Genomic DNA, 14,826 nt, shown 5'->3' on the forward strand with positions numbered 1-14,826 from the left:
CTCTCCCTCCTCCTCCCCACCTCCCACTGTCTCTCCCCTCCTTCCCCTCCCTTCCCCTCCTCCTCCTCCTTTCCCCTTCCCCCTCCTATTCCCTCCTCTCCCTCCCTCTCCTTCCTCCTCCCCCTCCTTCTTCCTTCCCTTCCCCCCAGCTCCCCTATCTCTCCCCCCCTCCCCGCCCCGCCCATGGGGCACCCTCACTGCTGTGTTGGTGATCACAGTCAACACTTGGTGTCATCGTGGCCGCGGTGGGCTGCACCCTAGGGAGCCCTTCAGAGCAGGGCTTGCCGGCTGACAAGGCATGGAAGCCGCCTCCACCATGCAGCAGTGTAGACAGATCAGGAACCTGCATCAGCACCATGATTACAGGCGTCAGCGGAAAACCAAACACACACAGTCAGGAGGCTGCCCGCCAAACGGGGGCTTCCCCCGGTTTCTGTGGGTATGTCCTCGCCTTCATAGTCTACTGCTTCGTATTTTGTACGTTCTCCGCAGTCACTGTGTCATTCTGCATCATCCTAACTTCAGGAACTGCGATGCTGTGTACATCCATCGGGTGCTATTGTAGCTGCGGACGTGAAGTAGTATAAAGGGGATTTTAATGAAAAACAGAAACAGGTTGACTGGGGAGCCATTCCAGGAGGACCCCCAAGTTTCCGAGTGTGGCAGGGGAGGGGGTGTGAGGATGCTGGGGGTGGCCAGGGCCCCAGGGGTTGTAGGGGAGCTGGGCAGGGGCAGACAGAACCTCCATTGAGGGGTGTGGGTAGCCGCGCTGGTGGGTGAGCGCCGACCGAGGGCAGCTAGAGGCTCCCCCCAGCACCCCCATTCTTCCCCAGAAGGCCTGGACGCGGATGAGGCGCTGCCCTCGGGCCTGCCGCCGACCTTCATTCGCTTCACACACCACTCCTACGCCCAGATGGTGCGCGTGCTGAGGCGGACGGCGGCCCGCTGCGCCCCCATCGCCAAGACCTACAGCATCGGCCGGAGCTTCAACGGCAAGGAGCTGCTGGTCATTGAGTTCTCGGCCCGCCCTGGCCAGCACGAGCTGAGTAAGCTGCTGCCGCTGGCGGGGGCCCAAGGGAGAGGTCTGGGTGTGGGCCAGCTCCCAGGAAAGGGCTCTGGGCCTACTTGGCTTGGGGTGCACAAGCCTGGGTCCGGGGTCCTCGTCACGGCAGGGATGGGGGACAGGGAGCAGGCAGGGTTTGTGTTCGGCTTGGTGCCCTGGGGCGCATGGCCACATCCCGCGGGGCCTGCTGGGACTCAACGGGGAGATACGAGCTGGGGGCACCGTCTTGGGGAGCGTCACCTGCACAAGTCAGGGGGAAGAGAAGTGAGGGCTTTCCTGTGGCTGTAGGCATGTGGGCCCTTGTCCGTCTCTGGGGAAATGTAACCGTGCTCTGTGCATTCTGTCGTTTTTGCAACTTCTCCCTGGCACACTCGGACCCACTCAGGTATGTGCGCGCTTGGTCCTGGCCACTTCTCATTGGCTCATTGGAGCTGCTTGGTGAACATAATCTCACAGAATGATCTGAGGGAAGCACTTCTTGCATTTCAAAAACCAGGCCCATTTCAGCTCATCAGGCTAGGTGGTCCTGTTTTGAGATGGGGCAGAGCTACGTGGAAAATGCTAGGTTTTATTGTCTCTCCAGAGCTGTGTCGGTGCCGACAAAGCAGGAGGTCAGACTCCACTGCAGCCCCTGATTCACTGCCCTCTGTAGTGGGGGCGCCGAACAAAACTCACCATGAAGCTGGATCTCGGGGTGGGGGGCGGGGTCAGGGGGCTGACTCAAGAATTCAAGAGATTCTAGTAAAGATGTTTGGATAGAAGGATGGATGGGTGTCCCATGCAATGAGCTGAAGACCACCATGAACCCCTCCAGGGCACTGAGGGCATCCGGGCACAGGGCCCCAGTTCTGGCCTCTGCCGGGAGCCCTTCCTTGGCTCCGTCCCTCACCTGGTCTATCCCCGTGATCATGGGAGGCACACGGGGTCAATCCAGAAGTCATTCGCATTGGACCCTTGGTTGTTTAATTACTGAAATATAAACCATCTGACGTTAAGTGGCTTTGGTACCTTTGCTGGGTTGGCTACACTCAGCCCAATTTTCATCCTAGTGGTTTGGGCAACACGGATGTCATGAGCCCAAAGCCCTGTCTCCTGTTAAGGGTCAGAGGTCACCTGGCCCCACCCCAGCCTCCTTGGCCCACCCTGTCTCCTACCCCTCTAGCCTGTGGGATGCTCTGGCATGAAGATAGGATTCTTCCTATTTCAGATTGATGTGCAGCTTTGGAATGTGGTGAGGGGTGTCCCTTGTGAGAAGGCCAAAGGAAGTGACCACTGTGGGGAGCCTCAGGGTCATTTATACACTCAGAACGCAGGAGGAACATGGGTGTTTGCTCCCATGGCTGTAGGTCCTTGGGCTGTGCACAGCCAGGGAAGGAGATGCCACTTTCCAGGTGAGCAGTGTGAGGCTCAGAGAAGAAAGTTGACTTGCCTGAGGTCACACAATTAGTAAGGCTGCCAGGCCCCTGGTCTACTCTTATCTTCTAACCACAATCCACTCATCCATCCATCCAGCCAGCCATCCAGCCAGCCAGGCAGCCATCCTATCCAGATATCCAAGCATCCATCTACCTATCCATCTATCCATCCATCCATCCATTACCCATCCATCTTTCTATCCATCCTTTCATCCATCCATCCATCCCTCTATCTATCCTTCCATCTTTTCACCCATCCATCTTTCTATCCAAACATCCATCCATCCATCCTTCTATCCTTCCATCTATCCTTCCATCTTTCTATCCATCTTTCCATCCATACTTCTATCCTTCCATCCATCCTTCTATTCAGATATCCAAACATCCATCCATCCATCCTTCCATCCTTCTATCCCTCCATCCATCCTTCCATCTTTCTATCCATCCTTCTATTCAAATATCCAAACATCCATCCATCCATCCATCCATCCATCCATCCATCCATCCATCTATCCATCTATCCTTCTATCCAAATAGCCAAACATCCATCCATCCATCCATCCATCCATCCATCCATCCTTCTATCCTTTCATCTTTTCACCCATCCATCTTTCTATTCAAATTTCCAAACATCTATCCATCCATCCATCCATCCTTCCACCTTTCTATCCATCCTTCTATCCAAATATCCAAACATCATCCATCTATCCATCCATCCATCCATCCATCCTTCCATCTTTCTATCCATCCTTCCAACCACCTTCTACCCTTCTATCCAAATATCCAAACATCCATCTATCCATCCATCCATCCATCCATCCATCCATCCATCCATCCATCCATCCTTCTATCCCTCCATCCATCCTTCCATCTTTTCACCCATCCATCTTTCTATTCAGATATCCAAACATCTATCTATCCATCCATCCTTCCTTCCTTCCATTCTTCTATTGAAATATCTAAACATTCATCTACCTATCCACTTATCCAACCTTCTATCCATCCTTCCATCCTTTCACCCATTCATCCATCCTTCTTTCTATCCTTCCTTCCATCCATCCATTTGAGGGCCAACTGCCTTCCCATCTAAGCACCAATGTACACCTTAATTTACTATACAAGTATTGAAAGTGGCCGTGAATAAAATTCACACAGAGCAATGATAACATATATTATTAATTAATATCCTTGATGTGTTTTGCTAATAATTGTGGCTGAACTTAAGAAATGAGCTCAGTAAGTCATGACTTTGATGAGACCTCATTGGTCACAGCGATGCTTGGGCCAAAACAAGTATGAATAGGTCCCAAAGCATCCAGCCAGCCTTGCCATGTGGGCCCTCAAGTCTCCGGGGACCCTAGGGTTTGAGACAACCCTCAGGTCACTGTATCTCCCCCAAGTGGAGCCTGAGGTGAAGCTCATCGGCAACATCCATGGCAATGAGGTGGCAGGGCGGGAGATGCTCATCTACCTGGCCCAGTACCTGTGCTCCGAGTACCTGTTGGGCAGTCCCCGTATCCAGCGCCTGCTCAACACTACCCGCATTCACCTGCTGCCCTCCATGAACCCCGACGGGTACGAGGTGGCGGCTGCCGAGGTGAGTGCCACTACCTTTGACATCCTCCCATCTGTTCATTCACTAGCAGTGATGACCCACCGTTCTGGTGATGGGCATTCAGCAGGCATCAACATCAGCAAGGTCCTACTTGGGGTGGGGGCAGACACCGATAATTCTGCAGTGTGTGAGAAAGAGGATGTGCTCTGTAGAGAAATCTGAGGGAAAGGGGGGGCAGGGCGAGATGTCACGGCAGCTGGAGGGCCGGGGCTCTCTGATGTGACTTTGAGCGGGGCCCCAGAGGAGGTGGGGAGCAAGCAGTGCACGTAAAAGTTGGGGGGATTCAGGCAGGGGGGCAGCCAGTGCAAGGCCCTGAGTTTGGAGGCTCAGCAAGGAGGTAGGGTGGGAGGAGCCGGACAGATGGGAGAGGAGGTCAAGGACAGCTTGGCTGGACATGCTCCCAAGTTCATCCCACAAAGCCAGGGAGAAACGGGGACCCTCGCCTCTGACTCCGCCCAGCCCCGTGGCCTCCCTGCAGAAGGAGTTGGGGTGGGCTGTGCTAACCCCTAGGTGGGGGTGGCCTGTGTTTCAGGGCGCCGGCTACAACGGGTGGACAAGCGGGAGGCAGAATGCACAGAACTTGGATCTGAACCGCAACTTCCCTGACCTGACGTCTGAGTACTACCGCCTGGCCGAGGCCCGTAGCGTGCGCGGCGACCACATCCCCATCCCGCAGCAGTACTGGTGGGGTAAGGTAGGAGCTGCCCCCGACCACCCCGTGCACAGTCATGCATTTGAGGGGTCTCTGGTCATTCTGGGACTGCAGGTGCTGTCTCCCCAGGGCAGGAGAGCCTGCAATTAGCAGCCTGAGCCTCTGAGTCTCTGTTTCCTGCCTGGGACAGGGGGGTAACTCTTCACTGGGTTGTTGGGGTTCAGGGAACACGTATGGGAAACACCCTGGGCCTGGCAGGTACTCAGTGACAGCTCCCAGGCAGGCTGCCTGGAGGAAGTGATGGCTGCAGGAGGTGGGAAAATGAGTTTCAGGCAGGGGTGTGGGCAGGTGGGAGAGCCTGGTGGCACCTGAAGGGGATCTTGAGGGCCCGGTGGGGGCCGGGCCAGGGCCTTGGGGCGGGGCGGGCAGGTTCGGAGGGCCCAGAGACGGCTGGAGGAGGCTGTGGGCATGGCCGGGGCGGCCAGCAGGGCTGTGCCTGGTCCTGAAGACGGCCTCGTCCGTGCTGGGCAGGTGGCCCCCGAGACCAAGGCGATAATGAAGTGGATGCGGACCACCCCGTTCGTGCTCTCGGCCAGCCTCCACGGGGGCGACCTGGTGGTGTCTTACCCCTTCGACTTCTCCAAGCACCCCCAGGAAGAGAAGATGTTTTCTCCCACGCCCGATGAGAAGGTAAGAGGGGGCGGGCCCTACTGTGTGTGCAGGGGAGGCTGCCTTGGGGGTAGCGCCCTTGGGGCTGGCCTGACCTTGTTCCTGTTCTGAGCTCAGTGAGACCCACCCAGTCCCAGGAACAGTAGGAGCTTTCCAGGCCCAGCTCTAAAGGCCCTTCCTCCAGGAAGCCTTCCAGCCAGCTGGAAGCAGCCCATCCTTCCTCTGGCCACACCCCAGCTCCCATCAGTGTCCCCAGCGGGGAGCCCCTGGGGTGGGAACTGTAGCCCAGCGTCCTCCCTGCCTGGCCGCAGGGAGAGGGTGGGGTTCCAGGCGATGCCAGCAGAGGGCAGTGTTGCAGTGTGCATGGCGCCCGCCCGACCTTGGCCGCCTCCCTGCTTCTCCTGGGCCTTGCAGGTTTGCCGAGGGTCCCCTGGGCCGGCTCCGGGGAAGCAGCAGGATCAGAGGAGGAATTCTGGTCCTGGAGTTCCATTGGGTCTGAAGAGGCCTTTCCCCTGTTCAGGCCTCAGTTTCCCTCACTGGTCAGGCCAGCTGGGGAGGACGTGATGATGGCCAGAACCCTCTCCACCCCCTCTTCCCTTAAGGACTGGCTGCGGGTGGTCTCCTCGCCCTAATGGGGCTCCTTCCCAGGCCTGATCCCGGAGCTCATGCAGGCTGGTCTGGGAGGTGGGAGTCCATCACTTTCCATGTTTTGGAGGCGAAGGGGGTGATCTGTGTGGCACAGGGCCCACAGACGAGCTCACTGAAGGAGCTGCCCACACCGTCCCCGGTGACCCCTCTCCCACCAAGGCCAGTTCCTGGGCTCCTTCCCATCTCCTCTGGGGACGACAAAGCTGGACGCTCTGGCCTTGGCCAGCCTGGGGGCTTGGAAAGGTCCCAGCTCTCTGCTCAGTCACCCATCAGGGCTCCCGGTGGACCAGGGGCGGTGGGGGGCCAGGCCTGCCCTCTGCTTTGTGGCAGGGCAGGGAGCGGGGAGTGGGGGCTGTGTGGACAGCTGTCCGTAGCTCCCTGCCCATTCCCCTCCCTTGGCCACACAGATCAGCTCAGCCTCCCCCAGACTCCCCCCCAGCCCCCCGATGTTGTGCGCTGGTCTGTCTCAAGCAGGACCAGCCCCTAACCCCCGGGTTGTCAGAGGGCGGGGTCAACAGCGGGACAAGGCCTGGGTCCCCTCGGCGGCCAGAGCCCTCGGTGCCAAGCCCAGTGTCTGAGTCCAGAGGTAGATGTATGAGGATGTCCCTGGGGGGGAAGTTCACCTCAACGAGTCCCACCAGAGTCAGAAAACTGAGAGTCTTCCCCACCAACCATCAATCATGGATCGATCATGCTCAGGCCCACAGCCAGCAGTGGTCTCTGTGGAAACCAAGGTCCCAGGAGGGGCGCTGGGGGGCGGGAGAGTGCGAAGAGAGGCTGGCCAGGGTGTCCCACGTCACCTCCCCCAAACTCCCGTGGTGCCCCGTGGACGAGAGCCAGCACCTCTTGGTGCCATTCCAGGCCATCTGTCCCCCTATACCTGTCCCTTCAGCCACAATCTTTCTCCCAAGCTCGGCTCAAGCTCTATCCTGCTCCTCAAACCCTCCCCAACCCAGCCCACCCCCAGCAAGAGGGTCCCAGGCGGCATAGCTGGGTAGCCCCTGGCCTGAGCTCCTGCAGAGCACCCGCCCACTTCCCTGCACCACCTCGTTCATTTACAGCCGGCTGGCCTCCTGATGTCCTTGTCCTGTGCCTGCCCACCCAGGTCGGGCCTGTTCCCAGCAGGCCTGCGGCTTGTGTGTCCCTGGGCTTTGGGGACTGACGATGACTTTCCCTGCTCTCCCAAGGGCAGGCGGTGTGGCGGTGGGGCTGACTGATGGGTGACGGGGGGAGACCGAGGCAGGATGGGTGGGGAGCCTGCCTCACCAGACCAGGCACTGCTTTGCAGGCAGACAGGGGAGGCCCAGAGAGGTGGGAACCCAGGCAGAGTTCTCGAGGCAACCCCGTCAGCACCTGTGGGCAGAGGGCCCTTTTCTTAGGGCCCTGGGACTCCTGGTTGAGGACGGCTGCTGGAGGATCTGCCGACCTCAGTGACTGTAGGACATGCATGGGCTTGTATTTTGGGTGCTTGGCTTGTGTCTGAGGGACGGAGCTGAAATTGCACGGCCCTATCCCGGAGACACTGGACCCATCCTCCCCCAAAGCCCAGGTTCTGGAGTCGCCATGACCCCCACCGGAGAGACCCTCACTCTGGCCTGGCTCCACGTGCCCAGCCTCCCCCTTTTTGCAGAGGGGTCCCCTCACAGGGACAGGCTTCTCCCAGGGCCATGCGGCTCTGACAAGCGTAGTGCCCTGGGCCCCGTTATCCACATGACCCTGAGCAGACCCCTGTCCTTCGCTGGGACACAGGCACGGGAGGACCTGCGCGCCTGCCTGGTGTGAGGGCAGCACGGGGGGCAGGGAGTGCTGCGCTGGGGGCAGGGGCTGTGGACACACCCAGACGTGCCTGCCCCTAAGGCTGCCCCCAGGGGTGCCGGCCCCGGGTCCCGTGTCCCTCCACCCACCGCAGTGGAAACCGCACGTGTGTGGCAGCAGGTGGGGGGCTCCCAAAGGCACAGGTTGTCCCCGGAGAACATGGGGTGATGGTTATCATAGAGGAGTCAGCGGGGAAGTCAGTGCAAATAAGGCCCACCCCAGCCTCTCGCCTCTCCCGAGGCCTGCCCTCTGCAGGAAGTGCCTGGGAAACTGCAGAGCTGACCTCGGGGAGCCCTGCCAGCGTCTCCTCAGTGAACCCCCTTCTTGGGAGAAAGCCCACCCTCCCTAGCCAGGTGTGCAGGGGCTCCACAGGGTGCCAGGTTCCCACCACAGGTGCCTTGAGCTCTGGCTCTCCCCCCTCCGGGCCTTTGCACGTGCTGTGCCGTCTGCGTGGACACCATTCCCCCCTCCTATCTGTGCTGCAGACCCCTCTTCACCCCATTGCCCCCCGCGCTGAGAGCGTCCTGCAGGGTGCCCCACCTTCTGGCCTTGGCCTCACGAGAAACCTGTCCCTTGGTCTCCCTTCCAGATGTTCAAGCTGCTGGCCAGGGCCTATGCTGATGTTCACCCCATGATGATGGACAGGTCGGAGAACAGGTGTGGCGGCAACTTCCTGAAGAGGGGCAGCATCATCAACGGGGCGGACTGGTACAGCTTCACCGGAGGTACGGGTGGAGGGGGCGCTGGGCTGGGGCGGGGGATGGGGAGGGGGTGGGGAGGGGAGGGCTTCAGGAAGGTGGGAGGAGGAGGGGGAGGTGGGGGAGGGGCTGGGAGGGGGGGCGGCCAACATCTCCTCCCGGCAGCTCTTTGTGGGAACTGGGTTCTGGAACTTCTGGAATGTGGGGGAGCAGCAGCATGTGCATCCCGGCCTGTGTGGGGGTGATCTGGCCTCCGTTCTAGCTGCTGTCTTGAGGACCTTCCGGTGACAGGTGTGGCAGGGCTATACTCCATCCCACCCCCCGCCGGTTCTGTGGGGGCACTTCGGGAGCGCTGACCTTGAGTGACCCCACCTGTGACCAATTCTTTTCTGCCTCTTGGGGGGCAGGGGGGGTGCCCTAGGGAATAAAGGACTCCAGTGAAACTTGAATTTCAGAGAAATAATGAAGCATTTTTAGTACTGTGTAAGTATGTCCCAATACTGCATGGGATATACTTACACTAAACTTTATTCATTGTTTTTCTGAAGTTCCATGTTAACTGGGCGTCCAGGTGGACATCACACAGAGCAAAGCGGGGTGCGCGGGACCCTATGTGCCCTGAGAGGCACCTGCTGGGCCGGGCCTGCGTGCTCCTGTGCTCTGCCTGCCTCCCCTCCACCCTGGCACGACACTTAGTATTTAGGAGATTTGGCAGATGAGGAAATCGGGCTCGGGCAAGAGAAGGGCCTGTTGGCGTCCATGCCACAGGGGGTGGAGCTGTGGGCAGATCAGCCCCTTCGGCTCCTGTGCTGAAGCCAGTTCACAGCCCTGCTCGGCAACCTTGCCCCTGCCACCCCCAGATGGCCCTGGCGGGCCTTTCCCGGGAGCATGAGGCCCTCTGTCCCTGGCCACTGGCCCCGTGTTGTCCTTGGGTCTGTGCCCCTGTGGCAGCGAGCCCGGCTCCCTCTCCCAGGCTCAGACCAACCCCGTGGGTCCCTTGCAGACCCTGGACATGGGGTCATGCTCAAGACTCGGAGTCAGGGACCCTGCACCTGGGCTCTGAGGGACAGAAGCTGCCCCATGGCCCCGGGAAAGGCCCGCAGGCTGTGAAGATCAAGTTGGTGGCAGTGGCTGCTGACTTTTGAAGGGCAGGGGCCACCTCGGCTCCCGACACAGGGCTGCCCCGGCCGTGCAGGAGGCCTGCCCTGGAGACCGGGTGTAGCTTCTCCTGGACAAGAAACTCTGCAAGCCCATGGGGCAGAGGGCAGGAGTGGGCGGGTGGCCGGCAGCCCAATTTTCTCGAAGCCTCTCTCTGCCACTGGATTGCGCAGCCTGTGTTCTCCCTGGATGTGGGGGCTGGAGGACCTTCCTCCCGGGGCTGTTCTTGGGTCTGGCTAGGTACACGGATGCTGTTGTCCTGGGGTCCAGGCCAGGAGAGGGCCAGAGGCTTGGCCTCCAGGGGTGCACGTGTCTCTACTGGAAATGGGCTCATTCCTTACCCACCCAGGGGCCCACAGGACGGAGCGTAAGCCCAAGGACTTGGGTGCCAGAACACCTGGGTTCAAAGTGCAGCTCCGTCCCTTCCCCCCGTGGGACCTGGGTCAGGCCACCAGCGCCCCGCGCCTCGGTCTGCTCATCGTAAAGTGGGGATGGGGCAGGAGCCACTCACGACTGCCCGGCCGCCCCGCCCCCGCCGGCCAGGGTGGGGGTGCGTGTCCAGCGTGGGCGGGCGCGCGGGTGTCGAGCACGGCGGGCGAGTGTCGAGTGCGGGGGGCGGGGGCGGGTGCCAGCGCGGGCACGCGGGTGTGGAGCGCGGGCACGCGCTGAGGGCACTGCCCTGCGCCGCAGGCATGTCCGACTTCAACTACCTGCACAGCAACTGCTTCGAGATCACGGTGGAGCTGGGCTGCGTCAAGTTCCCCCCGGAGGAGGCCCTCTACACGATCTGGCAGCACAACAAGGAGCCCCTCCTGAACTTCGTGGAGATGGTGAGGCCCCTGCGGCTTCGCTCCGCAGGCCTGAACGGCGCTGTGGGGCGGACCGGGTGCGCGGCTGCCCCGACTTGTGTGTTGGCTAGCCGTCCATCCGTTCACTGGCCACCTCCTGTCGGCCAGCCCTGGGGGTGCTTGGGACAGCAGGGGGTGTGCGTTGGGCCCCCCAGGATAGCGAGGCTCTCAGGGCCTAAAGGGGCACCACGGAACAGGGAGGATGCAGGGACCAAAGGCGGCCGAGGGATGGCACCTGACTCAGCCTTGGAGGCCATGGAGGTGGTAGAGGAGGTGGCACCCGGGCTGCATTGTGAAGAAGTGGGAGGAACCAGGCAGTGGGGACGGCCTGGGAGGGTCCCCAGGCCACAGTGAGGAGCGTGGATGCGGGAATGGACTGGGCACTGGGTGGGGGGAGGCCTCAGGGTGATGCTCTGGGCGGCGGGGCCTGGAGCATGTCTGCCCCTCGGGCTCAGAGGGCAGGGCACTGGCTGCTGGGGGAGGGGTGGGGCAGCCGGACTGAGGGGTAACTGCTGTCCTGGGGCCACGGTCACCCAGAAATAGGTGGTGGTGCTGAGCAGAAGCCACTAGGAACGTGTCTAGAACAATCGTCAGTGGACCCTGGGAGTGGTCCCCCAGCAGCGTGGTGACCGCGGCCCGTGCGTCTCCCAGTCCTACCTGCCAGTGTGGCTCACAGAGGTGGTCTGAGGGCGGTAACCCCATGGGACAGGCACGCAAGGGGTGAGGCGGAACCTAGCATGGCCCTGCAGACACCCTGGTGACTTTTGTCCTGAGCATTTTCGAGACTCAGGTGACTCACACATTGGCACGTGTCCCTGGAAGAAGCAGGCCCTGAGGGAGGGACAGGATGGCCCGAAGGGGACAGTGAAGGGATGTACGTGCGTAGCATGTTACAGTTGGCACCCCCCACCTACGGCCTTCAATCCTGACAGCAGTCCTGGCTGTTAGAAGGGGCTGCCCCATTTTGTGGGTCGAGGGACAGGTGCTAGGGAAGGACAGTGCTGGCCTGGGGCTGCTGGATCACTCGTGGGCTCCCAGGCCTGGCTCTCAGCAGCCACGAGAAAACCAGAGGAGGAGACAGAGGGTCAGATAGTGACAGGACCTGCCCCGTGTCGCCCAGTGACTGCCCAGAGCTCAGAGCTCACACTCTGATCTGCCTGCCCCAAACCTCAGTTCTGCCAATGAATCCTTTCTAGAAAGATCAGGAACCTTCCTCCAGGCAAGAACCAAGCAGAGCCTCCTGGGTCAGCAGCTGCCACTGTCGGATAAAAAGCAAAGCCCAGATAAGAGCTGGACGTTGTTAGTGTTGTTCGAGCTTCTATTTTATGGCTGTGCCCGCGACCTCTTGCTGTGTGGGGCAGGTCATCATTCAGTAATGGGTCTGGGCCAGACCCCTCGCTCATTTCATTTTACGGCTGTCTGGTGAAAATTAGTTTTAAGGAGCCTTAAATGGGGCTGGGATTGCTCTGTGGATATTGTATGTGAGGTCTTGGGGTATAAAGATTTAATAGTGAGCACGGAAGGGTGGCAGGCGGGTCGTGAAGCCGGGTGTGGCTGGCCCCTGAGGACGAGGCCCCAGGAAGGCCGTGCTGGGGCTTCTGATAAGGATCGAGTCTGTCATGGCCCATGGAGGCCTTCTTCACAGTGATGCTGACCAGACTTTGGGTGGGTGTCTGCATCTCCCTGGGTTGGGAAGGGAGGGGCATGCGCACCATGTCTCCTTCCCTGCCGGAGAGCTGCATGTCCCGGGTCTGCAGGAAGGTGATTCCTCAGCTCGAAAGCAAGGGCAGAACAAAGTTTAGCCTGTGAAAGCTGACATGAAATGAGACCCTACTATGTGTCTGGCCTCTCCCCTAGGTTGTGGGGAGGAGGGCAGACAGTGACATTACGGTGAAATCAGGGCTGGGAGTGTGGAAGCCCATCACTGGGGACCCCGGAGGAGGACCCTGATGTGGCTGGTCATCAAGGAGGGCTTCCTGGAGGAAGAGGAGTGTGGGGGAGAGGAATTGGTTGGTTCTGAGCAGAGCAGGGGCAGGATGGGGGATCGGAGGTCTGGGGCAGCACTGCAGGTGTAGGGGACAGCCTCCCGGGAGAGAAGAGTCTCTCTGCACTGTCTCCCTTCCCACCCACCTTGGCCTCGTTTGACATGACCCGTGGGCCCCAAGTTGTTTGCAGTCCGATAGAGCAAGGGCGGGTTGGCTTGTTTATTGCTGACATTTTTAGGAGAAGGAGTGTGAACAGGGCCAAGCAGTTCTGACGGGGCCCTGCTTGGGATGCAGCTTCCTCACCTGAAGGTATCCGCTCAGAGCGGGCAGTGTCTAGACCGGGACCTACCTTGAGTCCCGGCTCTGCTGTGCGCCATTCTCCAGCAACACCCGAGGCCCATTTTACAGATGGAAGACGTGCTGAGATGCAGGGTAGCTTGTCCAAGACCAGAGAGTGGTTGATGCCTTGGCTGGGACTGACACGAGGGTCCAAACCCTGGGTCCATGTCCTCCCAGTGCCCACGCTCAGGGAAGAGCAGCCACACCGACCTGCTCTACATATGAAGGGGGAGCTGAGATGAGCTCCGGGGTTTTCTGCTCAGCACCCCTGGCCCAGGAGAGACGGCTGGGTGGACCCTCGAGCAGAACTGCAGGGTCATGCGCAAGCCCGGAGGGGGACTCTGAGGATAGATGAATGGGAGCTGGCTGGGCTAGGCCGCCCGTCCTCTGGAGAGCATGCACCATATCCACGCCCTCTCTCTCCCTCTCTTCAGGTGCACCGCGGCATCAAAGGTGTGGTGATGGACAAATTTGGCAAGCCGGTCAAAAACGCCCGGATTTTGGTCAAGGGCATCCGCCATGACATCACCACAGGTGAGCACCTTCCTGGGGCCCGAGTCGTGGTGGCTGGCTCCCGCAAGCGGTCACTTGGCCCGGTGCCCCAAGGGGCTGCTCCACTTATCCTCCACGGGTTTTGAGGGATGAATAGGAGTTGGGCTGAGGAAGCAGTGGGAAGGGTGCTCCAGGCCAGTACAGAGGCGGGTGCTTGCCCTCCAGGCTGATGCCCCTCGGGCCCCCAAGTCTCGGCACCTCAAGCCCGAATGTGAGCCTAGGTCTGAGAATCACTTGTGTTCTGTTTGTTCACAGCCCCAGATGGCGACTACTGGAGACTGCTACCTTCGGGGTCCCACATCGTCATAGCTCAGGCCCCCGGCTACTCCAAGGTCATCAAGAAGGTCACCATCCCTGCCCGGATGAAGAGGGCTGGCCGTGTGGACTTCATTCTCCAGCCTCTGGGACCCAAGAAGCTTCTCCTCGGGCTACGGAGAAATGGGTCTGGGCCCCGAGACCCGCCGGGAGGTGCCAGCCCATATGGGGAGCCCGAGGAGCCGGGCTGGGAGCCCCTCGGGGGACGGAGGCAGCCCTCTGCAGGCGGGAGCAAGCCATGGTGGTGGTCCTACTTCACGTCCCTGAGTCAGCACAAGCCGCGCTGGCTGCTCAAGTACTAGCCTCCCCCCACCCTCTGGCCCAGAGGCTCCAGGCTCTTGATTTTGTCTTCAGAAGACACCCTGTAAAGCTGTTTCTGTTTTATTAAAGTCATTTTATTTACTGTCGGCCATGGTGAGAGGCTCTGGGCATGAGGCACGCCGGCCTCGTCCACCCAGATGGCCCCGGGGCAGGTGGTCCCATGGGCAGCCAGCTGTGGGGTGGACCCTGAGGCCCCAAAGCAAGAGGGGCCCTCTACCTTACAGATGGGGACACTGAGGCTCCTGGGGAGGTGACACATGGGGAGGGAGGTGCAGGGCCAGCCGGGAGCAGAGACTCTGGGAGTATGTGGAGGTAGGATGCAAAGGAGAAAGTTTTCAGGAGAGCCTGGCTGGGAGGAGTGGGGGGGTGGGCAGCAGGTGACCTCAAGGGCAGGAGAGCTGGTGAGAGCTCAGGGACCATAGCATCACCCAAGGGTCACACTTGGTGGCTCCTGGGCTTTGATGGGGCCCTACCTCCAAGACGAAGCATCTCCCTTGGCTCCTTTCTCAACCTTATGATAGCACCAACACAGGTCCAGAGACCCACCCCCAGGCCTCAGACTCCCCACAAGACTTCTCCTGGCCCATCTCTCTATAGTCAGGCAGGTCCGTGGGTCCTAGGATCCCTGAGGCAGGGAGACATGCGGCCCATCAGAGAACACTGGCAAAGAAGGTGTGCCAGTGAGCTAGGGCTGTGTAACAACATGCCACAGGCTGGGGGCTCGAGCCACAGG

The 14,826-nt window shown here is 60.2% G+C and overlaps 1 protein-coding gene across 2 annotated transcripts in view; it reads left to right on the top strand.

The window, feature by feature from the left end:
• CPZ (carboxypeptidase Z) overlaps positions 1–14,179 on the top strand; it is a 22,362-nt gene extending 8,183 nt beyond the window's left edge. The window contains exons 4-11 of one of the 2 annotated variants that reach the window (XM_035005393.1): positions 834–1,046; positions 3,879–4,075; positions 4,626–4,787; positions 5,277–5,435; positions 8,467–8,602; positions 10,424–10,563; positions 13,340–13,439; positions 13,713–14,179. In XM_035005393.1, the coding sequence (XP_034861284.1) occupies positions 834–1,046; positions 3,879–4,075; positions 4,626–4,787; positions 5,277–5,435; positions 8,467–8,602; positions 10,424–10,563; positions 13,340–13,439; positions 13,713–14,074 (1,469 nt within the window). In that variant the 3' untranslated portion in view covers positions 14,075–14,179. The remainder of the gene's footprint in view (positions 1–833; positions 1,047–3,878; positions 4,076–4,625; positions 4,788–5,276; positions 5,436–8,466; positions 8,603–10,423; positions 10,564–13,339; positions 13,440–13,712) is intronic. The other variant, XM_035005394.1, reaches the window with a different exon arrangement.
• Positions 14,180–14,826: the final 647 nt, after the last annotated feature.

Source organism: Mirounga leonina, unplaced genomic scaffold (assembly GCF_011800145.1).
Source record: "Mirounga leonina isolate KUSES-001 unplaced genomic scaffold, KU_Mleo_1.0 Mir_129, whole genome shotgun sequence".
In the NCBI taxonomy this organism is placed as follows: domain Eukaryota; kingdom Metazoa; phylum Chordata; class Mammalia; order Carnivora; family Phocidae; genus Mirounga; species Mirounga leonina.